Source organism: Microtus oregoni, unplaced genomic scaffold, assembly GCF_018167655.1.
Source record: "Microtus oregoni isolate MIOR12 unplaced genomic scaffold, Mior012 000001F_ref0000356, whole genome shotgun sequence".
NCBI classification, from domain to species: Eukaryota; Metazoa; Chordata; class Mammalia; order Rodentia; family Cricetidae; genus Microtus; species Microtus oregoni.
In genome coordinates, this window is record NW_024543060.1 from 17,907,226 (window position 1) to 17,933,639 (window position 26,414).

At 44.5% G+C, this 26,414-nt stretch overlaps 1 protein-coding gene across 2 annotated transcripts in view; it reads left to right on the forward strand.

The window, feature by feature from the left end:
• Vwa8 (von Willebrand factor A domain containing 8) overlaps window positions 1-26,414 on the forward strand; it is a 322,040-nt gene that overhangs the window by 222,508 nt on the left and 73,118 nt on the right. For both annotated transcript variants that reach the window (XM_041665254.1, XM_041665244.1), the window contains exons 35-37: window positions 1,840-2,035; window positions 7,639-7,720; window positions 11,609-11,813. In XM_041665254.1, the coding sequence (XP_041521188.1) occupies window positions 1,840-2,035; window positions 7,639-7,720; window positions 11,609-11,813 (483 nt within the window). The remainder of the gene's footprint in view (window positions 1-1,839; window positions 2,036-7,638; window positions 7,721-11,608; window positions 11,814-26,414) is intronic.

A 26,414-nucleotide genomic window follows, 5' to 3' on the forward strand; every position in this document is an offset into this window, starting at 1 on the left:
TCACCCCTCTGATCTTAGCACTCAGGAGGCTAGGACTGTGATCCAAGACTAGCCTGTGCTAGCAAGGCTTTGCCTCAAAACAAGCGTGAACAGAAAACCAGAACACCCACTGCCACTACAGCCACATATGGGACTGTCTTAGACATGGAACAAACAGAAAACACTTGATAATTAGACTGCCACAAAACATACAACTTAGCCCTATAAAAGACACTGTTAAAAGAATGACAAGACAGTCTACAGGCTGAAAGGAAGTATTACAAACTGCCTCTCTAACACAAGATTTATATCCAGAATATTTAAGACCTATAAAGTTCAAGCTGGGTGTGGTGGCAACAACCTTTAATCCCAGCACTTGGGAAGCAGAGGCAGGTGGATCTCTGTGAATTTGAGGCCAACCTGGTCTCAAAAAATTCCAGGCAGCCAGAGAAACCCTGTCCAAAAAAAAAAAAAAAAATAAAAAACTGATTCGTAAAGTTCAACACTAAGAAAACAACCAGTTCTTAACATCTCCAAACAGTAAGCTAGTGTAAAGTGTGAAAGGGAAATCCAATGGGGTAAAGACATCTCTGGTGGACAGGGGGTCACCATGTCCTGGGTGTCAAGCCTCGTGACTACATTGTCCCCATGAAGGGACAGCTTCTCTGGGAATGGAAGCCCCAGGTAAGGACAGGAGAGATGGGTGTCTCCCAGTGTGGACTGCTGGGACCCAAGCAGGAAGAAGGGTGTTGACCTTGGAGATAAGTCTATTGGGGGAGGTGGGACTACAGCGAGTATGGATACTGAGTACCAGGTACCAGGGAGCCCACAGAAGCAGTGCCTCCCTTGCAGTGTTACAGAGAGCAAAAACAAACAACAGCGAAGTGCGGGGGCTTCGCCTGCCCACTCTCAAGGCTGCGTGGAAAGCAGTTAGCCAAGGCTGAGAGTATATCCTGGCCCACGATATAAATACACAGTAGGATAGAGTGCTGCATCCAGAAACGGGCAAAGTCAGCAGGCTGTAAGAGGTGTTTGGGCAGTAAGCAGTCCGTCCAAGAAAAGTAAGCCTGAGTTCCTGCCACACGCACGTGTGTATGACAGTAAATCCCTTATGAGTTCTGGACTTAAATGCAAACGTAATGCCTTAAAACCTTTAGAGAAAATAGAAGACAAAGATAGCTTATAATCTTGAGAAGGATAAACATACTAAGTGAAACAGTGAGGGGAAAATACCCACAAAATCCCAGAAGAGCTAAGTCTTGGCAAGGCAGAGACATGTGACCAGGAAGGATACTCCAGGGCCTCAAAAGTCCTAGCATATTTTACTGTATGCAAATAGTGGAAGCATAGATGTTAGTGCTATTAGTTATTTTTTAATTGCAGTTAGAGTGTGTACATGTGAACGTGAGCACCGTAGCCTTTGTGGCATGTGGACATCACAGGACATCACAGGACAACCTTCTACCCCAAGAGCCCCAGAGATCAAACTCAGGCCGTCAGGATTGGCAACAACTGCCGTTAGCAACTGATCCATCTCACTCAAGTTGTGTTATTTTTAAACACTGCTGTACCCCTCTTTTCAGTTTAATTCACTTTAAACTAAAAAAAAAAACTTTACATTTTATACTTGCATAGACAATCAGAGTGATTGGTAAAACACATATCTCCTATGCCATGTTAAAAATTATTAGGGAATATCTTAATTTTTTTGAATATTTTAATCTTTATACCCACAAGTCATAAGTTACCACTGATGCTACCTTAAAGGGAAAAATAATCTAAGCGTGGTGATGAATGTAATAGATGTGATTTTAGCACCGTTTCTCCATTTTCCTCTCTTTTTATTTGTATTTTTTTCAGTCACCCAGTGAAGTTTATTCATGGAAGAGGGCATCGTCTTTGGAAAAGCGAAATGTCACCAACACAGGAATCTATGGAGGGAAACGAACAAACGTTACCCCAAGGCACAGGAACTGTGTGACTCTCACGCACACTAACCAGGTGGTCAGGATCCTGCCTGCCGGAGAAGTCCCTCTGAAAGACATCTTTCCAAAGGGTGAGCAGCCTTTCAGATTGCCAGGATGGTTAAAGGAAGCTTGCTTCTTCAGGGGGATGTCTAGTCTGTCATTGTCATTTTCTTCTTACCAGTATGAACCATGCTGACAGAGCAGCTAAGAACACCTCTGCATGTTGAGACCCCACAGATGTGTCTACACGGTTGCTACTTGTGGGCTGTGTGGGTAAAGCTGGTCTGTTCACACTGCAGTCTGTGTGTGCTGTGACTTACTGAGAACTCAGCCTCCGAGCGCTCACACATAGTAGGGACTCCATATGCCGACTGCTTTGTCCTCCAAGTCACCTCACGTTGATGGCTGCGTGCAAAGTGTAGTGCATCTTCCAGCTGCAACTGAGTATTAGTTTGCTCTCTGTTTGTGTGGAAACTCTGGTGTTGTGGGGGGACATAACTGAGCCAGGATCACCCACCAGTGGCCTGAGGAGTGCAGATTTATGCTAAGGTCTCCCAGGACTAATTCTAGAACTCTTCTTACTGACCATACTAGCATTCATCCTAGCCATTAATTATAAGAACAATCATAATTGCATAACGATATGATAGTACTTGGGTTCTCCTGTACCCATATTCATTGTATTAGTGTGGCCTTTATAGGTATAATACTAAATGTATCAGTTACTGAGTTTGAAAGTTCTGTTTAAATCATTATACTTAGAATTTGTTCTTTCCAAACTGAAACTGGTGGGAAATAATCAACATTTCCTTAAAATACTTTGCATGATAGAAAAAGCAGCTGGATGATGCAGAAGCCACTAAGCATCACAGCACGCGTTTGGTAGGAATTTTCACAAGGTGACAGATGCAGGAAGAGCTTATGGCCCAGACCAGTGACATTTAAGAGTTTCCTGAACGAAGTGTGAGAAGAAACGAAATGAAGGAATTATGACAGGAAAGGGGGAGGGTCACGTGAACAGTATGGGAACTTAGTAGACATCCCAGGACCTACACAGTGTCCCATACCACAGCACAGTGCCCTTCCATCCTCCCAGGAACACGGGGCTCACCTTGATACCCCTCCTTTCATCGCCCATGCATAAGCCCTCCTCGTCCATCTTGTCCCTCTGATAAACCTCAGTTGTGCTTGCTGTATTCTGTAGGCGGCAGGCCACATCCCGTCTAGGACACACCTCAAGTGCTACCATGGCCCTATCAGAATGACTTCTTCCATGTTGCCCTCCTATCCTTTATCAGAGTGATAGTTCTAATGTTTGCATTTGTTCTGCTTAAGAAGTATAGTTCCTGTTTTTACTGTGTTGTGTTATACATTTAGTGGATACAGACAGAGTTGCTTAGCCATCATCACAATTAGTAAGGAAAAGTCTGTCTGGCCCACAAGCCTCCTGTGTCAGTAGTCAACCCCTCCAGCTCCCTCCAAACCCCCACTAATCCAATTTCTATCCTTATTTATAGATTTGCCCTTAACAGATGCTATACTAATGGATCCATACAAATGTAGTCCTTTGAACCTGGCTTTGTTTTCTTAATAATGTCTTTGAGAATTATTTATGTTGTGTGTCTGTTGTAGTTTGACTTTTTATTGTTATGATAAAACATCATGACCTAAATAACTAGGGAAGGAAATGGCTTATTTCACTTTACAGCTTATAGGCCATCATGAAGGGAAGCCAAGACAGGATGCAGAGGCCATAAAGGAGTGCTGCTTACTGGTTTGCTCGCCCTTGGCTTACTCGTGGATCCAACAGGACCATCTGCTCGGGGTGGCGCTGTCTGTAGTGGGCGGGGCCCTTCACATAATCATTAATCAAGAAAAGGCCGCAGAGGATTTCTCACAGGCCAGCAGATAGAAGCACTTTCTCAACTGAGGTTCCTTCTAAGGTGACGCTAGCATGTCTTAAGCAGAGAAGAAACTAGCCAATGCATTGCCAGCACACTGTGTCTGTTTGAGTGCCTGTTGTATGTTTATACCACTGTAGTGTGAGTATGCTACCATTTCTGTATCCATTCACAAACTGATAGATACTTAAATTCCAGTTTGACTTGGTAATTAATAAGGCCTCTGTGAACATTTGTGCATAGGTTTTTTTTTTACTTGAATGAATCTTAGGAATGGCATATATATGATAAACTTTTCTATAATGAAGTCCATTTCCATTTCTCTCAACAGTGAATGAGAACTCTAGTTGTTCCACATCCTTGCCAGGACTTGGTGCTTTCAGTTTTTCATCCTTGTGATACTTGGATGTCATTCTCATATTGGCTCTTAAGATTTGTTGTATTTTTATGTGGTGCCTGGAGGGAGGCATGCATTTGCCTTGGTGTGCGTGTGGCGATTGGAGGACAACTTGTGGGAGTTCATTCTTCCTTCCACCACATGGTTCTGGAAATGGAATTCAGGTTTTCAGGCTCGGCAAGAAGTATCTTCACCCACTGAACCATCTTGCCAACCTTCATTATGGTTTTAATTTTTGTTTTTTCCCACCCAGTGACCATCTCTTTTTTTCATGTATGTCCAGAGTTTTATGTGTTCTTGATATACCCAGGAAAGAAGTCCAGTGTTAGACATATACTTCCTGTATTTTCCCCTGTTGTAATGCAGGGCAGATGTACTCTTTCCTTTGGAGCTTTGGGTTGTCTATTTAGATTTAGGATCCATTTTGAGTTTATTGTTGTTATATTTCGTTTGTTTGTTTGCAAGATGGCATAAGAGAAAAACACAGAAACTTGAGTCAGGGCCCATTCAGGACCCATTTGGACCCGATTCAAGAGGAAGAACCTCAGTGGGTTCCTTTGGTCAAATGAAGAAGCCGGCATTGCCAGTCTGAAGCTCCCTTTTTTTTCACTGCTCCGTGAACCACGGTGTAGCCATCATTTCTTTGGAAGTCACACTTAGTGTCTGCACTTGTTTGCCATTGAACATGATAGCGTTGTGAATATTTTGTCTCCTGTGCACAGAGTCTGCTGGTGTAGGGAAGGGGGAATTACTGACTCATCAGCATGAAGGAGGCTACTGGAGGCCTGGGAGGGTGGTTCAGCCAGGAAGCTCTTGCTGTGCAAGCATGATGACCTTGGGTCTTCAGAACCCACACAGAAAGCCAGGCATGGTGGGGCATGCTCGTCATCCCAGCACAAGGGAGGTAGAGAAAGAAAGACCCCTGAGGCTCACTAGCCAGTCGGCATCACCAAACCAATGAACCATAGCCAATGAGAGATCCTTTCTCACAGAACAAGGTGGACAGGCTCATAAAGTGTAACACCCAAAGTTGCCCTCTGACCTCCACATGCACATACACATCTGTGCACGCATGCTCACATGAACATGCTCACACACATATATACACATAAAGAAGGTTACTGGAAAAGATCATTCAATGAAACTTTTTACTGTAGCACGTAGCACTTTTAATCTGTGTACAGATGAAGAGCCTTAATTTTAGTGACAGCAGGCGTGCATCAAATTACACTTTCAAAAGAAATGGATTGTGTAAAGTAACCTCATTTGCCTTTGCAGACTCTCTTGGTTGCATTACCTGACAGTTTTTATTCCTGCCCCTAACTTTGGCCTTGTGCATATAAACTCTCCCCTGCCCCTGGTAACTCTGATAAACACTGCAGCAGTGACTTCCCTTAATGGTATGTGGACTAATCCCTAAATACACTTTGTACCTATCTGTGAAATCCACCTGGGCTGTGGAAATGTACTGAGCATCCATCCTCTTAAGGACGGACACATTTCAAATGGATGGGTAAGGCTAAGTTTGGAGAGAGACGTGGCCACGGTTGTGCTTCCGTAATTCAGCCATGAATTCTACTCAAGGATAACCATAAGGCTCTTTCAGTAAATATTTTTGTCTTCTGGTTTATTTTTAGATCAGTAAGCTTTACTCTTGATTCGTTTTAAGTGCTGAGTAGTATGGCCCCGACACTGCCACCTGTGTAGCCACAGGGTCCCTTTGCCAGTACACGAAGAGCCTTCCTGTCAGTGTCAAGTATTGCTTCCTCCTTACTGGGCAGTAGACACAGCTATCACTACATTTTTCTCCTCCTCTTTTTGTGGAATTAATTTCATAATGGACAAAAAGAAAGAATGATGTAGAAAAAAAGATTTAAACGAGCGGATGTGCTGTTCCCGGTGATCTGAAAGCACCATTAGCAGTGACTCGACTTACGTTGTGTGTGTCTAAAAATGTCCTTAGGTTAGTTAGATAGGCAGCTCCAGCTTCAATAACTTGTCCTTTTTAGAAAAAATAAAAAAAAAAACTTGCTCTATAAATATATATGTATAGACCAAATATAAACTCACCTTACTTCAGCTAGATCTCAGCAGCAGGAATTGTCAAAAATGATATATGGTGCACACAGCTTTATCAGAGATTGGCCTAATTCCACAGAAACGCAAGGCAGACAGAGTGTGACTTTTAAGAAGCCTGAGCATGAGCAGTATGGTCCCCTGGGGACAACCAGTTCAGCTGGGTGGGCAGATTGCATCTTATCCCTTTCCTTGGCCCTCCTTCCCTTGCCCAGGCTTTTTCTTTCCTCTTGAGTTTCTTTTGCTGGAGCCCTGCCCGCTGCACTACCCCTACACACACACACACACACACACACACACACACACACACACACGTTCTCTCACACCTGGCTCCAGAGCTACATTTCCCACTCTGGATTTTTTTTTCTAAGTCCCCAGAGATCCACAATGGCTCAAAAAGGAAAAGAGGCAAAGGGAGGAACCTTGCTCTTAACTCTGTGTGCGCTTGTGAAGAGTGAGAGTGAGCCTGGCCATGCTGGTTAGTATGTCTGCTACAAGGTGAACGCCCACACACCTCTGCTCAGTACATAAGGGTGCACTGAGTGTTTTAGAAAAGTCCTTCAACCTGAGTTTGTTAGATAGCCTGTTTGTTTTCATTATTTGTTTATTTTTATCCCTCAACTTCAGACATGAACTGTTTTTTGTGAACCACACTCAGTGGATATAATATGAACATCCTAGGCATTTCATACTAATCCAAACTGTAATCAAAATGATGGAAGACAGAAAGATAGATGGTAGACATGAGTTAGACAGACAGAAATCTTTAAAAGCGTATGTTTTGTATATGTTTGGTTTAGTACAAATGAGTGTGGCTTCATTTTCCTCTTGGCATATCTTGACAGCCAAGGCTTTGTTCAGTGGGGCTGTCAAGCAGGAACTGTATGGGACAGTAGGTAGACCAGAAGTTTGGGATGGGGGGAGGCTTAACTTCCCTGGTTATATTAGCTCTCAGCTTCAGCTTCCACATGACTTGAACTGGAGGCAGACGGGGTCATTGCTGTCAGAGAACCACCCGGACTAAATGGACTTTCTGGATGCAGTGGATCAGCTACTGTTTTGAGGGTGATAGTAGCACTTGGGCCAAGGAACAGTTGTCAAGTTTTGGAATTTGCTGGAAGGTCAACCCTAAGATTGGTAGCTACTGCTACCCTCAACCTTTAACTATCTACACATGACTAGTTCCTTGCCAAGCAGTTCCCAGAGTTCCACTCTTCTCCTGAGAATTCCATTCTTTGTTAGCAGCATTCAAGCATGCTTGGGTCCACTTTGGTATCAGCACCCCTTAACACTTGCTTTGTGTCGTGATTATTTGCAGGTGTTACCCCCCCACAGACAGCTGGCTACATAGAGGTTACTGATCTTCAAGCAAAGAAACTCCGATACATCCCTGTCCCCAGGTAATCCGTGTTGCTTCTTTTCTCACCGTGGTTTGTTGGATGAAAATGAGCGAGTTCTTCCTGTGTGCTCTGAATAAGTGCATGGCTCCTGCTTCTCTCTCCACTTACAGTTGGTTTGTGTCTCACCATTCTTCTGGATGTGTTAATGACATTTTTATTGTCATTTTAGGAAAACATCCAAGCGGTTTTTTTGTTGTTGTTGTTGTTGTTTTTTTAATTGAGAAAAGGAAAAGCCTCCTCCCAGCCTCCCATTTCCCTCCCCCTCCTCCCACCCTTCTCCCCCTCCCCCCACTCCTCTCCCCCTCCCTCTCCAGTCCAAAGAGCAGTCAGGGTTCCCTGCCCTGTGGAAAGTCCAAGGTCCTCCCCCCTCCGTCCATGTCTAGGAAGGTGAACATCCAAACTGGCTAGGCTCCCACAAAGCCAGAACATGAAGTAGGATCAAAACCCATTCAAGCGTTTTTAAATACAGTGTGCAGGCATGAGTCCCTCGGGCCCTGGCCTGTTCTGCTTTGAGTGGACTGTTCTCATTTTCACGTTCTGTACCAGGAACAACACCGTCAGTATTGCAGAAATTTTAATTTTGCTGTTTATTAACTGTACTCGCTTCCTGAAATGGATAGTTCAGGATGTCCGGGGCATTTAAATAGCACCAGTATCATGCTGTTTCTAAAGCTGATCCTGTCCATTTGCAGTCACGTCAATTCTGCGGGATTCAGGGTGGACCCTGGTACCAGGCACTGCTTCGGTTATTGTCCAGCAGTGGCAGCCAACCTTTAAAGCAGGGAAATGTGTGGTCTCAGCAGACATGGAGACTCCTCTCTGCTGTGGGGACATGGATGTGCTCGCCTGAAGCCCTGAGGCCATGCCTCGTCTCCTGTTTTCCAGCTGAGGCTGTGCCTCCCTTGGTCTTCTTGTCTTTTACTTCCCACTAACTCACCCAGAACCTCCTTCTAACCCAAGGATTCTCAACCTTCCTAACGGTGCAACCCTTTACTACAGTTCCTCATGCTGTGGTGACCCCCAATTATAAAATGATTTCATTGCTACTTCAGAACTGTAATTTTGCTCCTGTTATGAACCGTAATGTAAATATCTGGTATGCAGCCTTTGGGTTGTGATCCACAGGTTGAGAACCACTGTTAATCTTTCCACTCTGCTCTAGATTAAGATCCTATTCCTTGCTCTGGCGTTGTCATGTGACTAAACCCTTCCCAGCTCAGTGGGTACAGCTCTGCCTGTGGTCCAAGGCAGATGAGACTGGAGAACTGTCTACTCTAAGATGAAGGCCAGGCCCAGCAGAACCTGAGGGCTACTCAGGGCAGCACCGGCCATGTCTCCTCACCCTTCAAGTCCTAGAAGAAAAAACAGCTAGGCGTGGCAGTGCAGGAAAACTCAGCAACGGCTCTGTATCTCATGACCTTTAGTCAGACTTTAAAGCTATGGAAAATGAAATCGTTATTCAGAGAGGTAAATTTACCTTCTCTAATTAATATGACTTCTTAGACTACCTTAATATGTTGTCTTCATGGGAGATGTTGTTTAATCATTTAGGAAATGTCATATTCCATCCTAGCTGTACATTCCTTCAAACATACAGTTAGTTGAGAAATCAAAGCAAAGAACGTCCTATGGTGTCTTAGTTAGGTTTTGTATTGCTGTGATAAACACCGAGTCTAAAAGCAAGTCTCAGAACTCTCAGGCCCACGCTCTCACTGGTCACAAGCCTGGAAGCAGGGGCTTAAGCAGACTCCATGAATCAGCAAAATGCCCTGCAGATTTACCTATAGGCTATCTGGTGGAAGCATTTTTCTCAGTTAAGGTTTCTCTTCCCAAATAAGTCTAGGTTTTGTCACATTGTCAAAAATCAGCATAACTGCTGTTACCATTTCTAAAGCTTTGATCATTTTTCCAATGTTTCTCTTAAGCTGTTTGGATCTGTGTTCTTTACATTCTGTATGAGCTACTTATTCTCCTAGAAAGGCAGCTGGGTGTACAGCAGGTGCCAGCAGTGCACACAACTTGTTCCTTTAGACTGATGCTCAGTGTAACCCATCCAAGCAATATTTCTTAGAGCTGCATAAAGAATATAAGAAGGGGGTTAGGGATGTACTCAGAGGTAGACTGTGTGCCCAGCAATGTTCAAGGCTTGCTCTTCATTGCCGGAGAGAGGAAGTAAAATTAATGATATATTTTACTTAAACCATTAACTTTTGGGACATTTTCAGTATAAAAAAATTTACTGTAAGCTAGACATGATGGTGTATGTCTTTAATCCCAGCTCTCAGGAAAGAGGATCTCTGCAAGTTTCAGGCCAGCCAGGGGTACATAGTGAGACTCTGTCTCAAAAAAAAAAAATTCCATTTTCTTCTAGGTCTTTCAAATCTCAGTACATATTTTATACTTGTAACACATTTCATATGACACATAATTTAGATTATGGTTCGTACATCCCGATTCTTTGTTTAAATTAGCCAGTGCTATATTTGATACACATTAGAAAGGAATGAATCATCTAAAGTTAAGGTGGTAGTTGGTGTGTGTGTATGTGTGTATATGTGTGTGTGTGTGTGTGTTAGTTAAATGTCTGCTGAACATCAGGAGTGTTCCACATGATGCCTTTCTTAATTACTGTGTTATTGCTGTGATGAAACACCATGACCTAGGCAACTTTTGAGAGGAAACATTTAATTGGGGGCTTGCTTACAGTTTTACGGGGTTCAGTCTATGATTGCCATGGCAGACAGGCATGGCACTGAAGCATTAGCTGAGACTTCACATCCTGATCTACAGGCAGGAGGCAAAGAGAGAGTGAGACTGGGCTTGGCTTGGGCTTTGAAACTTCAAACCCCACCCCCAGTGATATACTTCTTCCAACAAGGACACACCTCCTAATCCTTACCAAAGAGTTCCTCTAACCGGGACCAAGCATCAAACATATCAGCCTATAGGGCTATTCACATCCAAAACATCACAATAGCTAACTTCAAATTATAAGAAAACATAATAAAGTTGCATAACTGCAGGGCTGTTGACTGAGGTTTCTGTCCTGCCTGGTCTCACAGTCATTCAGCCCCAAAGAAACATACAGAGGTCTATATTAATCATAAACTGGTTGGCCTAATAGCTCAGGCTTCTTATTAACTCTTATAATTTATATTAGCCCATAATTCTGGTCTATGTTAGCTAGGTGGCTTGGTACCTTTTTTGGCGAGGTAGTCGCATCTTGCTTGCTCTGTGTCTGGCTTCTTCTCTGTCTGGGTGACAAACTGCAGACTGAAACTTTCCTCTTCCCAGAATTCTTGTTGCCACCTCTACTTCCTGCCTGGTCACTATCGCCCCACCTATACTTCTTGCCTAGCTACTGGCCAGTCAGCATTTTATTAAAAATAATACAAGTGACAGGATAAAAGACCATTGTCCCACAACATTTGTCCCAAAGCACAGGAGCCAAAATGAATGCATTTTTTTCTTCAAGTTTTTGTAGCATATGTTTGAATTTGGCTAGGTTTTTATTTTGTGGTGCTGGGAGGTTGAACATGCAGTTCTCTCCTGGTAAGCCCTGCCTCCCTCCACGTACTCACTGTATCCTCTGCAGCTGGAATGGCAGGCACTGAAGTCCCTCCTCTCCCTGTTTGCACAGCAAGTGCTTTAACCATTGAGATGTCTCCTCAGCCCCTGAGAGCGTTCTCCTACCCTCACTGCGTGTACCTTTGGGATTTTCTTGTGCGGTGTGATGGGTAAAAGCAGACATAAAGCAACCCTGCATGGGAGAGTGGGAGAGGAGCGGGCACAACTCACCAAAGGGGGGGTGGGTAGCATTGCACATGTTCGGGTGCCACATGCCTGCTTCGCATGGTTCCTGACCTTTCCTCCGGGCTCTGTTTTCAGTGCAGAGTCCCTCTCGCCATACACCGCATGGATATCTGCTGTTTCAGCCACAGATGCTCTACTGGCTGAGTGGGACAAAAGCGGCATCGTGACTGTTGATATGGGAGGGCACGTCAGGCTTTGGGAAACCGGACTTGAACGGCTCCAGCAATCACTCATGGAATGGAGAAACATGATTGGACAAGACAGTGACAGACCTCTGCAGGTATCACTTGAATTGACCTTTCTTCTCACAAATTGAGTTTTAAATGCCACCATTAAGGAAACTTTGTGTTTAGCCACTCCAATAGCTCACAAGGCTAAAATCATTTTTAAACTCCTAATAGAAGATAATCGCTCCATCTTGAGTGCTGTGACTGTCTTAGCTCCCTGCCAGTGTTTACATGTACAGTTCCCACCGTCACAGCATACACATGTCCTCAACTTGTACTTCTCAGCCAGAGGCATCTCTGGTTTTCTGCATCTTTTTTGCGTTGTATCAGCATGGTTGCTGGCATCTGCACACGCTGCCTGGGAAAGCAATCCCCTAGGGATGTCGTGTAGAGCAGATTCCTCCAAGGTCCAGAGCTCTAGGCTGGAGGTCAGCGAAGTGTACCTCCAATAGTTTGTCCATACCTCTCTGCAGACAAAGCAGGCACTATGCATAGGTGCAACTCTGAGAGAGCTACAAGGACAGCCCTTCTGAAGATAAGCCCACAGCTGCAGAGATAAAGCACTCAGCTTCTATTCTTGGTGCTGTCTGGACTAACCAGAGGAACAAGGCAAGCTCATTTATGTTAAAGCATAAATTAAAGGATCAACTTGCAATTGATTTTAATCTTCAGAACAAATCTTTTCTTGTTACATATTGTTGTTATGCAGCAAAAAGAAAGGTAGGCTCCAAAATCAATTGATTGGTTAATTAGTTAATTACAAGAAGGGTAGGTTGCTAGCAGCCGCGTCACTCTGCAAATAGCCATCAACAAGGTAAGACATTCCCACTAACAAGTCTATCAATAATTGATTAATAATTACTACTTCATTAATCAATTAGAAAGAGATGTGAGTACACTTATGGATGAATGCTACATCTTTCTCTAAGATTTTTGAAAGCTTACAGGAATGTTTTGAAAATCTCAAACCAAAATAGGCTCATGACTTCCAATACTTTTGAAGAGACAGAAATATATTAACTAAGTTGAGTTAAAGCAAACACATTGCTCTAAAATGCTGTCAGTACGTAAGCAGCTCAACTGTAGCAGCAGATTGACTGCTATGCTTGATGATATTTAGGGATCTAGTTACCTGTGGTTCTGCTCAGAATTATTCTAAATGTTAGTTTCCCCTCTATTTGAACTTTTGTTCTTCTGTTTTCATTGGTGCCTAGCAGTAAATATTATTGTGTTTGAACTTCTAATATGTTTTCTTTGAATTTCACACATAATGTGGAGATCAGAGATCCTGCTATACCTGTGGCCAAAATGTATAGTCTTGCTGGGTATGGCAGTGCACGGCTGTAACCTCAGCGCTTGTGATGTGGAAGTAGGGAAATCATGAATTCAAGACCAGCTTGAACTATATAGTGAGTTCTAGGATAATCCAGACTCCATACCAAGACCCAGTCTCAAAAGTCCAATAGAAAGAAAAAGGAGTCTTTAATCCCAGCACTCAGGAAGCAGAGACAGGTGGATCTCTGAGTTCAAGGCCAGCCTGGTCTACAGAGTGAGTTCCAGGATGGCCAGGGCTACTCAGAAAAACCTTGTCTTAAGAAACAAAAACAAGCCGGGCGATGGTGGCACACGCCTTTAATCCCAGCACTCGGGAGGCAGAGGCAGGCGGATCTCTGTGAGTTTGAGCCCAGCCTGGTCTACAGAGCTAGTTCCAGGACAGGCTCCAAAGCCACAGAGAAACCCTGTCTCGAAAAAACCAAAAAAAAAAAAGAAGGAAGGGGGAAGGAAATATTGGTGGCTTAAATTAAACTTCTTATTTCTAAAAGGCCTTAAAAGAATCTTTACTTACAATTTAAAAGTGGTTCTTGGCTGTTTAAAACATCAACCCCTACTTAATTAATTAATTAACCCCTAATTAATTAATTAATGTCTTAATTGTGTAGCGTTTTCTTCCCAGGACTTTTCTGATTATATCAAAGATCTTTGCTTTTCCAGCCTCCTCGTTTAGTACAGACGAGCAACAATTCAGGCCTTCCTTCATGCTCTAATTTTATCAACAAAATGGCACTGGCAAGTGAAGCCAAATAGTTAAGCTAGAAGTGAGCAAAATTATCTCAAGAATAACCAAAATATTATTATCTGAACTTCCTCTAATCAAAATGTTTTCTTAGAAGTGTTTAGCTTTATGTCCTCAGCTCAAAGTTCAGAACAAGACAAATTTAGTAATAAAGTAATATAAGTCAGAATTAATGACATTTTGATTTGGAAAATAGATGTTGATCTACATGCTTCTTTTACCTCCACTATTCCTTGATCCTTACGATATTAAGCATGCATACTTGGATACTCAGACAGAAAAACAAATTGAGTATGCATTCTTATTCTAAGAATGAAGTATCCAAACAGTCTGCTATTGTTTGAGCTTGTGGTCAGATCTCTTGGTAAATGATGAGGCAGTATATTGACGACTGTATGTGGCCCACTCATGCTGCTGTTCACAAGTAGATTGTACAGCCAGATCTAAATAGAAGTCATTGCCAATAATAAGAGGTAATACTTGTCTTTTACAATTCCTTTCCTAGTCAGCCCTCAAGCTACCCTGTTTGTGTTTACTCAGAAGAGCTCTGCTTGCTCCTGGTTTTGGAGCTTGGAAAATCCCCCTTACAGTGGGGAGAGATACTCATTCTTGATGCCCTACTTCCTCTCTGGGATGCAGGCAGCGGTCCCTGACTCTGATGGAGTGATCTGATCTCCATCTAGTGGCCATTAGATGCACTACACACATTACTTTTTTTTTAATTTATTTATTATGTATATAGGGCACCAGATCTCATTATAGATGGGTGTGAGCCATCATGTGGTTGCTGGGAATTGAACTCAGGACCTCCGGAACAGCAGTCAGTTCTCTTAACCTCTGAGCCATCTCTCCAGCCCTAGTCAACCTTCTGCTTGGGTGATTTCCACAGACCCTTGTGTGGCTGGGGTTGGGTAGTACATGCTCCTCTGGTCAGCAGTGAAGGCCTGGAAACCAACCTATCACACTGTCCTCTTCGTCTTTTCCTGATTCCTCCGTGGCTAGCAGATGGGCTGTCCTTAGACACACAGACAGTAACTATACTGCCCTTGGCGTCTGGGCTGTCTTCCGCTGTCGGCAGCAGTAGCATGGAAAGCATGCTTAGCTGAATTTTTGTTAATGAATTAGTTGCTGTATTTCCACATGAGAGCACAGGGGAATACGTACTGAACTCTTCATGTAACACGTGGTCATTAATTTGACACTGACAAGAACATGTGACTTTCCTATAAGTAACAACTATAACAGTACATTTAAAGTATTACTGTAACTGTAGAGCCTAGGATCCATAGTTAGTGCTTTTAGACTCTATTTTCAGAAGCACTGGTTAAATATAAGCCAGAATTCACGTAGTTGTATTTCACGGTGTTACTTTTGTTTATTTTATTACATTGTTATTCCTTCAAACAGTTCTGCATGATGTTACTTTTGTTTATTTTATTACATTGTTATTCCTCCAAACAGTTCTGTTATATCTACACCACCATTTCCCTCAAAAATCAAGTTATCTCTGCAAAGCTGTCAGTGACTGTTCTTGTGAGGAAAGGTTGAACAGTCACAGCTTTCAAATGTCATTTTCTAATTACAGCAGGAAAATCGGGAATTTGATCTCCACATGGTACTGGTAGAGCCTCTGTGTCTGTGGCCTTGGAAGAGTGCTCACTGAACAATAAACTTTTAAAAGGGTGGACTGAATAACCAGGCGGGACTAGAACCTGTACACCATTGCACTAGGGTGCTGCTCAACACATGGAGGCACACGGTCAACATGTAGACAGAGAGACACACGGTCAGTGTGTAGACAGAGAGACACACGGTCAGTGTGTAGACAGAGAAACACACGGTCAGTGTGTAGACAGAGAGACTCACGGTCAGTGTGTAGAAAGAGAGACGCACGGTCAGTGTGTAGACAGAGAGACGCACGGTCAGCGTGTAGACAGACGCACGGTCAGTGTGTAGACAGAGAGACACACGGTCAGCGTGTAGACACAGAGACGCATGGTCAGCGTGTAGACAGAGAGATGCACGGTCAGTGTGTAGACAGAGAGACGCACGGTCAGTGTGTAGACAGAGAGACACACGGTCAGTGTGTAGACAGAGAGACTCACGGTCAGTGTGTAGAAAGAGAGACGCACGGTCAGTGTGTAGACAGAGAGACGCACGGTCAGCGTGTAGACAGACGCACGGTCAGTGTGTAGACAGAGAGACACACGGTCAGCGTGTAGACACAGAGACGCATGGTCAGCGTGTAGACAGAGAGATGCACGGTCAGTGTGTAGACAGAGAGACGCACGGTCAGTGTGTAGACAGAGAGACTCACGGTCAGTGTGTAGACAGACACACGGTCAGTGTGTAGACAGAGAGACGCACAGTCAGTGTGTAGACAGACACACGGTCAGTGTGTAGACAGAGAGACGCACGGTCAGTGTGTAGACAGAGAGACACACCGTCAGTGTGTAGACAGAGAGACACACCGTCAGTGTGTAGACAGAGAGACACACCGTCAGTGTGTAGACAGACACATGGTCAGCGTGTAGACAGACACACGGTCAGCGTGTAGACAGACACACGGTCAGTGTGTAGACAGAGAGACACATGGTCAGTGTGTAGACAGAGAGACACGGTCAGTGTGTAGACAGAGAGACACGGTCAGTGTGTAGACAGAGAGACGCACGGTCAGCGTGTAGACAGACACATGGTCAGTGTGTAGACAGAGAGACACACGGTCAGTGTGTAGACAGAGAGACGCACCGTCAGTGTGTAGACAGATGCACGGTCAGTGTGTAGACAGAGAGACACACGGTCAGTGTGTAGACAGAGAGACGCATGGTCAGTGTGTAGACAGACGCACGGTCAGTGTGTAGACAGACGCACAGTCAGTATGTAGACAGACACACGGTCAGTGTGTAGACAGAGAGACGCACGGTCAGTGTGTAGACAGATGCACGGTCAGCGTGTAGACAGAGAGACGCACGGTCAGCGTGTAGACAGAGAGACGCACGGTCAGCGTGTAGACAGACAGATGCACGGTCAGTGTGTAGACAGGGAGACGCACGGTTAGTGTGTAGACAGACGCACGGTCAGCGTGTAGACAGAGAGATGCACGGTCAGCGTGTAGACAGAGAGACGCACGGTCAGCGTGTAGACAGACAGACGCACGGTCAGCGTATAGACAGACAGATGCACGGTCAGTGTGTAGACAGAGAGACACACAGTCAGTGTGTAGACAGACACATGGTCAGTGTGTAGACAGACGCACGGTCAGTGTGTAGACAGAGAGAGACATGGAAAGACGTGCAAACGAAAGACAACTGAGTGACAGGAAAGCACCATTTTCCCTTTGAAGGAAGCGCTCTAGGACTGTGAATGCGTGTAGGTTATTATACATATGTATGTAGTAATGGGGGTGGCGGCGGGGCTGCGTTCTCAGCACCCCCGGCCGCCTGCCCGGCTAGCTTATGCCCAAAATAATTACACAGACACTGTATTCTTTTAATCACTGCTTGGCCCTTTAGCCCTAGCCCTTACTGGCTAATCCTGTTATCCCGATCAACCCATCTCTAATAATCTGTGAGAACCGGTCTTACCGGGAAGATTCTAGCCTAGTCCATCCTGGGTCGGAGCTTCATAGCGTGCGTCTGCCCAGGAGCCAGGAGCATGGCGTCTCTCTCTGAGACGTCTGCTCCCGAGAGAGCTGTGGAGTCTCTGACCTCACTTCCTCTTCCTCCCAGCGTTCTGTTCTGTTTACTCCTCCCACCTATCCTCTAACCAATAAAATGGGCCAGGGCAGTGCCTTTATTAGCCAATGACCTTCCTCCATCATATGTACATGTCTGTTACCGCGGTAAAACACCACAACCAAGGCAACTTGTAAAAGAAAGTATTTAATTGACCTTGGGCTCCAGAGGGATGGAGTCCACGATGGAGTAAAGGGATGGAGTAAAGGCCTGGGGACAGGAACAGCTGAGAGCTGCAGGTGGGAGGCGAAAAGCCCTAGGGATGGCCAGGAGCTTTTGAAACTTCAAACCCTGGCCCAGTGGCACACTTCCTCCAACAAAGCCACACCTCCAAATTCTTCCCAAACAGTTTCACCAGCTGGAATCCAAGCATTCACACTTAGGAGCTTCTGTGGCCATTCTCATTCAAATTACGATACATAACTGTGGGTGGCCACTTTTTTGTTGGTTCTTAGTCGGGGAAAACATTCAGTGTAAGTTTAGTTTCCTTTTTATTATATTTTATTATTTAAAACAATTTTTAAGTTTAAACTTATTTTGATCATATTCTTCCCCTTCACAAGTCCTACCAGATCATCTCCCCCTCCCTATCCACCCAGCTTTAAGTTCTCAATCAAAAACACAATAAAACAAAAAACCAATACAACAACAAAACCCTGCAAAACCAAGAAAACAAAATAAAACAACACCCAAACAGAAAACAAAAATAACCAAATAAAAGCACATGTGTGCACACATCAAAAACCAAAAACACCTGTGGAGTCCACCACTCCTGAACACGAGGCCTGCTCTGGAGTGGTTGAAATACCCAGTGTCCTGGAGAGAACTGATTTTTTTCCCTCCCCCAGCAGGTTATGAGTGACAGTTCTGCTGGTAATAGGGGCCTTTTCTAGCCACTAGCTCAGTAGTTTTGCAGTTTTTGTTTGTTTGATTGGTTAGTTGGTTGATTTGATTTGGTTTCGGTTTTTCAAGACAGAGTTTCCCTGTGTAGCCTTGCCTGGCCTGGAACTAACTCTAGATCAGGCTTAAACTCACAGAGATCTGTCTGCCTCTGACTCCCAAATGCTGGGATTAAAGGCATGTGCCCCCACCGCCCAACTAGTTTGGTAGTTTTAAGATTCAGTTGGATGATAAAGCCTATTTTCGTATGCATTGCTACTCATATTTGAACTTACTTTTTTCCAGTGTACAGGCAGTTATCAGAATCTTTTAGTGTACAGTTCCTCCTTCCATTTGCAGAGGAAGCCTGGTCTACTTGCATGTTTTGTTTTGCTTTGGCCAATAACTCTGGAAACAGTCTGGTTCAGAATTATTCAAACCTTGTAGGGTTGTTACACGTTCATGTCTTTGGGGAATCTCCTTTGCCTAGGAAGGCAGTGTCTGCTCCAGTTCTAGTCATGTACAAGTGCATCTGCCTGTTCCTGACGTGATCTAGCAGTTTGCTTATGCGGTGACCCTTATATGGCTATGCCTATGGTGATATTTCGATTGTTTATTCCTGTTAGAGAAATCCATAGAAGTTAATTTTGTCTCTGTAAGGTTCTCAGGAGTCCTTTGAAGAGTGTGAGCTCTGGCAAGTATACCTAGGGTATGCTGAAGGCAGCTTGTCAAGCCTGGCGATGGGGAAGGAGTGTTAACAATGTGTGCCAAGCTCCCTGGCATAGATGTTTCCTCCCTGCTGATTTCAAGCTACCAGAGGTCACAGTCTGCATACACGATTCCTGAGTATTTTGCAGTGATCTCTCACAAACTGGTAGGATTTGGATCCAGTGTGCTCCAAGCTGAACTAGCTTTCTGCCCAATGCTCTGAGAACTGTGATGGTTTATTAGAGAGAGAGAGCGAACACAAGACCTTTCTGAAATAGGGCGATGGGCCTGTGAAGAGAAAGGATGAGAAAAGGGAGGGAAAGGAAGACTGGCATTGTATAAGGTGGTGTCACGCTGTCTGGGAAACACAGGAACCCACAGCCATGCTAACTACAGATAGCAATGTCCTTTAGGAGAAGAATGTTTTCTTCTGCTGCTGGAGATTGAACCCGTGGCCTCACACACACCAGGCAAGTGCTCTGAGGCACAGCCCCAGCCTATTAATGTCCTTGAAGCAACACCTGGGTTTGAGCAAAGATCTAGAAAGAAGTGTGCTTTCCAGTGATGTTCCTGGACTCATGCGTAGAGACTGCCTTCGTACCTGATAGTAGCTAGTTGAGGTTCCCACCTACCCGAGTACCGCTCCCATCACCAAGGCTCCAGAATAGTTAAACCAGCTACCACTTCCCTAAGAAAAGAAATCCAGAAGTTTGTGATTCTTGGGCAGCTGGGAGTTTTTGGTTATTCCTTGTGCATATTCAGTGAGATAGCCCTATAATCTTTGCACATTCGGTAATCTGTGCGTATCCAGTGAGACTGCCCTGTAATCTGTGAACATCTAGTGGAAGTTACATGATATCACTGTGCCTGTCCAGAGGGAGACAGCCTATAAACTGAAAAGTGTGGCTGTAGCAATTCAAAATGAGTATCAAAAATAGAAATCCTACCTTGCCTGCAGACTCTGGAAAAGACCTAAGAAGTCTTTAGAATGTTCTCTTCAAATCATCATCAGTACCATTTCAGTTTCTTGCCCTCATGCCAAGCTTTAGGACATTGTTTTATGTTGTTATCCCACAGCGCATATTATTAGGTCAGTAAATAGAGGAGCAATATTAGAAATGTTTATTAAATGTAGAAGGAAGCAGATTTAAAACATGCCAGTGTTATATTAAAGTGTCAACTGGGCTGACAGCCCATGCTCTGCAAGTGTTATGACTGGGCGTTTTTAGTATGTATTTAATGTGGCCAATACATCACAGTGGCTACAGAAACAAACTTTCTCACCATTACATTTCTAATAAAATTATGATTTTTTTTTTTTACCCATAAGCAGTATAGCCCGTTTTTGAAGAGAGATATCTGGAAGAGTCAAACCTGACTTCAGAGCTGTCGCTCATGTTGTGTGTGATTGTCAGCAAATTCCTTGTGCTTTTGAAGTTTCAGTCCCTAATTGTGGTGCACTGATAATGCTGTTTGTGTGTTACAAAGTCCTTGTGAGAATGAAATACTTTTATCCCTGGCACAGAGTAAGTGCCCAGTAAACTGTAAGAATTAGAGACTTAGGACTTAAGTAATATTGGGCTACATTTGTTTACTGTTTCTATGGAGACAAAGCCGCAGTAAAATGAAATGTTATTACCCAGATACCACTAGTGGATCACGACCCAGTGAGCTATATGTCATCATCTGTCCCGGTGTTCAAGTGTAAGCTTTGTTTATAATCCCGCTTAGAAAAAGTTTTGTCAGGCCCAAAAAAGGAATTGAAAAAAAAAAAGTCTTTGCTTAAAGCTGTCTTCTTGAAGAAGAGCAGAAAACCAATGACAGGACAATGGTCAGTAGGGGATTATGCATGTTTAGCTCTTCAGGAGATGAGCTAGAGCAAGTTCAAAATGCACAGCAAAATACACAGCCTGTGCCTGAGCCTGAGAGCAGGGGAGAGCGTGAGTTGGATTCCGTGCTGGGTTTTCTTAGTCCCCACGTCCCCCCTTTTTATTTAACACTGGAGCGTTAGGGATTGAAGGCACATCATAGCCCTGAAGGTCGGAGTGGGGACGACACAAATTTGCCAGCCTGTGCAGGGGCATTAACTGTGAGGATCTCTCTCCCCATCTGATGCTCCCAGCAGCTGGCCCTCCTACCTTCCAGGAGACTAGCACAGCCTGGAATAGGAAGATAGGGAATGCGCCCTCCACTGGGGTCCTCAGAAGACAGCTTCCACGCTTCCGTTCCTCATATGGGAAAGCCTCTCTGGAAGCCAGCAGGACTTTTGTGATGAAAAGGTTCAGAGCCCCTTCCAGATCCACGTGTTGGCAAACTCTACCTCGATGCAACCACACACATACAGTCACACAGACACAAACATGTGCATGCACACACACACACACACATACACACACACACACTTAAAAGGAAATGTTGGGATAAATAGCAGAAATCATAATAAGCAGATTTAATCTGTTGCTTTGGAGTAGAGATTACAGGAGAGGGGTGATGATGGCACAGAAGGCTTCTTTTATTATATATCTTCTAGTACCATTTGCGGCATAACTATGCACATCCACTAGTTTGGTAAATATAAATATTGGAAAAAACAATACTTAGTAAAAACAGGAGCAAGGGTGTGCATGGCACAGTTCCCTGGCGTGGGCTAAACCACTTCTCTGCAGCTCCTCAGCTCTTCAAACTGCAGGGCTTTAAGGGTGCTGACTCAGCTGTTCAGTCTTCCCCTTCAGATAACTCAAGGGCCAGCAAGATGGTTCAGCAGGTGAAGGGGCTTGCTGCACAAGCCTGCTGGCCTAAGTTTGATTCCCCAGAACCCACATAAAGGAGGAAGGCTCTGGGGGAGAACTGATGCCACAGGACTATCCTGTGACCTCCACATGTTCTCCCATACACACACATGAGGTGCATGTGCACACAAAGACATAATAAACTGGTTTCTAAAAATAACCCACAGCTTCGGAATTAAACACACTGCACCCTGTCTCTCCCACCAAATGCAGACAGAAACCCCATACAGATGTATCTACAGCTAGTGAAGCCTCTAAAAATATCGCAAAAAGTTTACAGCAGAGAAGCTGAGCTGAGGAAGAAAGCCAGAATCTGAGCTGCCACCGAGTCAGCTGTGGCCTTTGTAAAGAAGGCTGCCCTCAGAAAGCAGTCAGAAGAAGAAAGGTTCCTCCACCCAACAGACAGTGCCAGCGAGCGCCACACTGCCCACAACCAGCCCCACACTTACTGACCAATGGCTGAGTGCTGGTGGGCATAGGCACAGATGACCACACCCACCATCCCTACCCAGTACCACACTAGACGTGTTAGTGCCATAAGGAAATATAAGCAAAAGCCTGGCGAATCCACTTTTTAAAAAACTTAGAAGTAATAAGTTTGGCAAAATCAACTACACATCTCTGCATCACCAAGTTAGTTATAATGTCGCACATACATACACACACACACACACACACACACACACATGCACACGCACACATGCATGCATGCACACTCACCGTTTCTAAGCAGCTCCTCCCGAGAATGAACTGCTGAGGTTTGGGGTTAAACACGGCGTATGTATTTGGTGAACACTGCGGTGCACTAATGCAGGCCGTAGGACTTGAGTACATGCAGAGACAGACAGAGTTCCCTGGTCAGATTTGACATGCCCAAGATTCCGTGTCTCTCCAGGCTGACCTGTAGATCTAGTGCTACTCCAAGCAGTTCCCAGCAGGACTTTCCTAACAGCTGAATATAAGCCAACTTGAAATTTTTATGGAAAGGCAAGGAAGTAACATAGCCAAAGCAGTCGTTTAAAGACAGATAAAGTGGGAGATCGTGTTACCCAATTTTAAGGTTTACTGCAAAACTACAACAATCAAGACAGAGCGATGTTGGCAAAAGGATGAAAGAACAGATCGATGGGACAGAATAGAATGTCCAGAAATAGACCAGTAGCATACCGCCAATTAGTAACAGGCCGCCAGAACACTCTAATGGAAAAGATAGCAAACTGTGGGAACAACTGGACAGCCGTATGCAGAACTAAATAAACGAAAAAATAAAAACAAAAAGGTTTTAAAAATTTATTTAAGGGGGTGGAGACATGGCTCAGCTGTGAAGAGCACGTGTTGCTCTTGCGAGGACCTGAGTTCATTTGCTGCACCTGCGCCAAGCAGCTCAGGGACACCTACACACCCAGCTCTAGGGGATCTGACGCCATCTTCTGACCACTGCAGGCATTGCACTCAAGCTCAAATGAGTGTGTGTGTGTGTGTGTGTGTGTGTGTGTGTGTGTGTGTGTGTATTCATGATTTAAAATGAATAGTAAAATCTTTGGTGCTGGGAAGGTGGTGCTGTGGTTAAGAGCCCTTGCTACTCTTGCAGAGAACCCTGGCTTGGTCCCCAAGTACCCACATGGTGACTCAAAACAACCTATAATTCCAGTTCCAGGTGCGTCGCTTCTGGCCTCCACAGGCACCAGGCATGTATGTGGGGCACACACATACACTCAGGCAAACACTTATACACATAAAATAATAATAATAAATTTTAAAAACATATTTTAAAATCTAGAAATAAAATTACCTAATGGCTGGCTGCCATTTCAGAAGGAATAATAGTCTGCTGCTACGTGGCCCAGCATCCATTATTATCTGAAGAATGTGAAACTGTTTAAAAACCACTCTATACAGGATGACCAGCACAGCTTAGTGGGTAAAGGCACATGCTGCCAAGACTGGCCACCTGAGTTCCATCCCTGTACCAGCGTACTAGTGATGGAACTCATAGTTTTACCTGTGCTCCCTCCACCCAGCCACATGACCCAGGCAGCATTAAGAGTGCTTGCTGTTTGATCAGTATTCCAGAAATTCACTCCCCACCCCTGCTAAAACCCAAAAGTGCCAATGGGGTTCAAAACTTAGCACTTTTCTCTGTGTAACCCCAAAAGGTCACAGAAGCAGGTGTTTCTAAGGAGCCAAGTAGTGCTATCCAGCTCCCTGACATCCTCAGCAAGGATGCTTTGGGATGCTCTTCAGTGTTGATCATGGCAAGCAGGAGTCTCATGAGCCTTACAGTGTCTCTTAAATCCTGGACACGCTTCCCTTTGGTGACTAAGAGTTGTCGCATTGCTGTGTCACACAGTAGGCCTGCAGCTGGATCCCAGAGGATCAAACCTGCTGGAGGAAGCACCGTCACCACAGGGGTGACGTGATGTGACACCCAGTGGCACCCCAGACAACTACATGGTCAGGTGCTTGCCCAGAACGAACGATTGGCTGACAGGAAGGCCCTGTCGTTGCAGTAAGCAGTACCTTGAAGCTAGCATGCGTGTTTTCCTTGAAGATGCAGATGCATTACTATGGAGTGAGTTAGGAACTGTGTGATTGTCAGTCCCACAAGTGTGCCTGTGGGAGAACCGGAACCTAACCTTTTCCCCTTATTCATGTAATTTTTAAAAGGTTTTCTAGTATAGCAACAGAATACCAGGATATCAGAGATCAAAGGTATTAGAGACCACAGTAGAGGACCCCTGCCCCTTGATGGCTTTGTGATATGAAGGTCATTTGTTGTAAACTTCACCTTTGCTAACCCAAGGAGCATCAGTTAACAGGCTTGTCCCATATCCTTGGAAATTTGTTCACATTTCTGATGCATTATCTTACAAAAACAATTTTAGAAGTCACCAATTTGAGAATTCTTTTGAAATTTAACAAAAAGCTTTATTGCTCTTATTATGGTCTAGTTAGTGTCCCTTTATTTATACAGAGGTCAGAATGCCTTTACTAGCAATGGCCGTTGAACGCTGAATAGGTACATCAGTAAAATATTCTGTTGGAAGGGGTCTAGGCACACTGGCCCTAGAAACAGGTAGAACAAGAACAGGAAACAGCCTGCGGGTCAACTGAGGTGTTGCCATTTTACCTAACATTCTAGTATCTGCATCTGTTTGTTTCATTTTGTCTTTGAAGAAAGGGGGGGGGGGGGAATCCATGATGGTAGGGCAGACACTACAGAGCAACGCTGTTCTGAGTGTTTACGTATCTTCTCAGTCATCATTAGGAGGTAGGTAGATGTGGAGACGGGCCCAGAGTTGTTCATGCCAATACCCAGAGAGGTTAAATAGCTTTCTTTCTAGAGAAGTAGTATGCTTTTACTTCTGAAATTCCACACATTTACTTGTCTGTATGTACACACACACTCGTCACGGCACACGGGTAGCAGTCAGTGGACAAGTGACAGGAGCCAGTTCTCTCCACCTCGTGGGTTCCGAGGACGGAACTCGGGTTTCCAGGCTTGCCCACAGCTCCCTTACCTGATTAACCATCTCTCCAGCCCTTGATCTGCTTTTAAATGTATCTGCCTGTTTCCACCTTCTCACATGCCTCTGTCCAGGGCACCTGGAGAAGAACTGGCCCTCTCTGCCCTGCTGGTGATAGGTCACGAGGCCACCACTGTTTCTGATCCGCTTCTGGAATCCTTACAAATCTTGATTCTGTCCAGTGATCTCTTCCCCATTGGTTTAAGAACTACTCTAAAAGCTATTACCCCTCAATACTGTCAATGCAGTCAATTTTCCAGCTGAGTTTTAGAGGGAAGGGAATTGAAACCATAACAAGACCCAGCCCTAACCAGGGTTCAGCTGATTTCCCAGATGTGGTTCCATGTGAACCTCTGGAGACGTTGCCAGAAGGAAAACAGAAGTGTGGGAAGAGTTTTCCCCATTCCGGCTCACTTTCTAGGCAGGCGTAGTCTACATGTTACCTTAGGATCTAGAGCCAATAGCCGAGCCACCATTGTTCCTTGCTGAAGATGACGGATGAAGGCCCCCAGGGAGGAGAGTGTGCTGTCTGGAGTGACAGACACCCTGAGCTGCAGGACAGGGCAGAAGCCTGGCTGGTCTTCCCCACAGAGTCTGTTCTCTCGCTCATCGGGAAGAGCTGTCATTTTCAAATGGGCCCAGTTCCCATGATTCATGTTGATTTGTCAAGTATGGTCTTATTTCAGCTATGCTTATATCCTCATGAAATAGCTGACATTTAATAAGTGAATGGATTTGTAATTACTGTCATATGGATATAGTGAAAATCCTTGAGTACAATATCAATGAAAATTGTGTATTAATAAGTAGTTCCTAGTCGCCCCATCCTCAGGAATCACCCCCAAAAGGCCCCAAATTACATATTCATCACCATAAAATCATTCTTGTTGGGTAAGCTGTCTTCTTGCTTTGCCCACATTTGCCGACTGCCAGCTTAATCAGT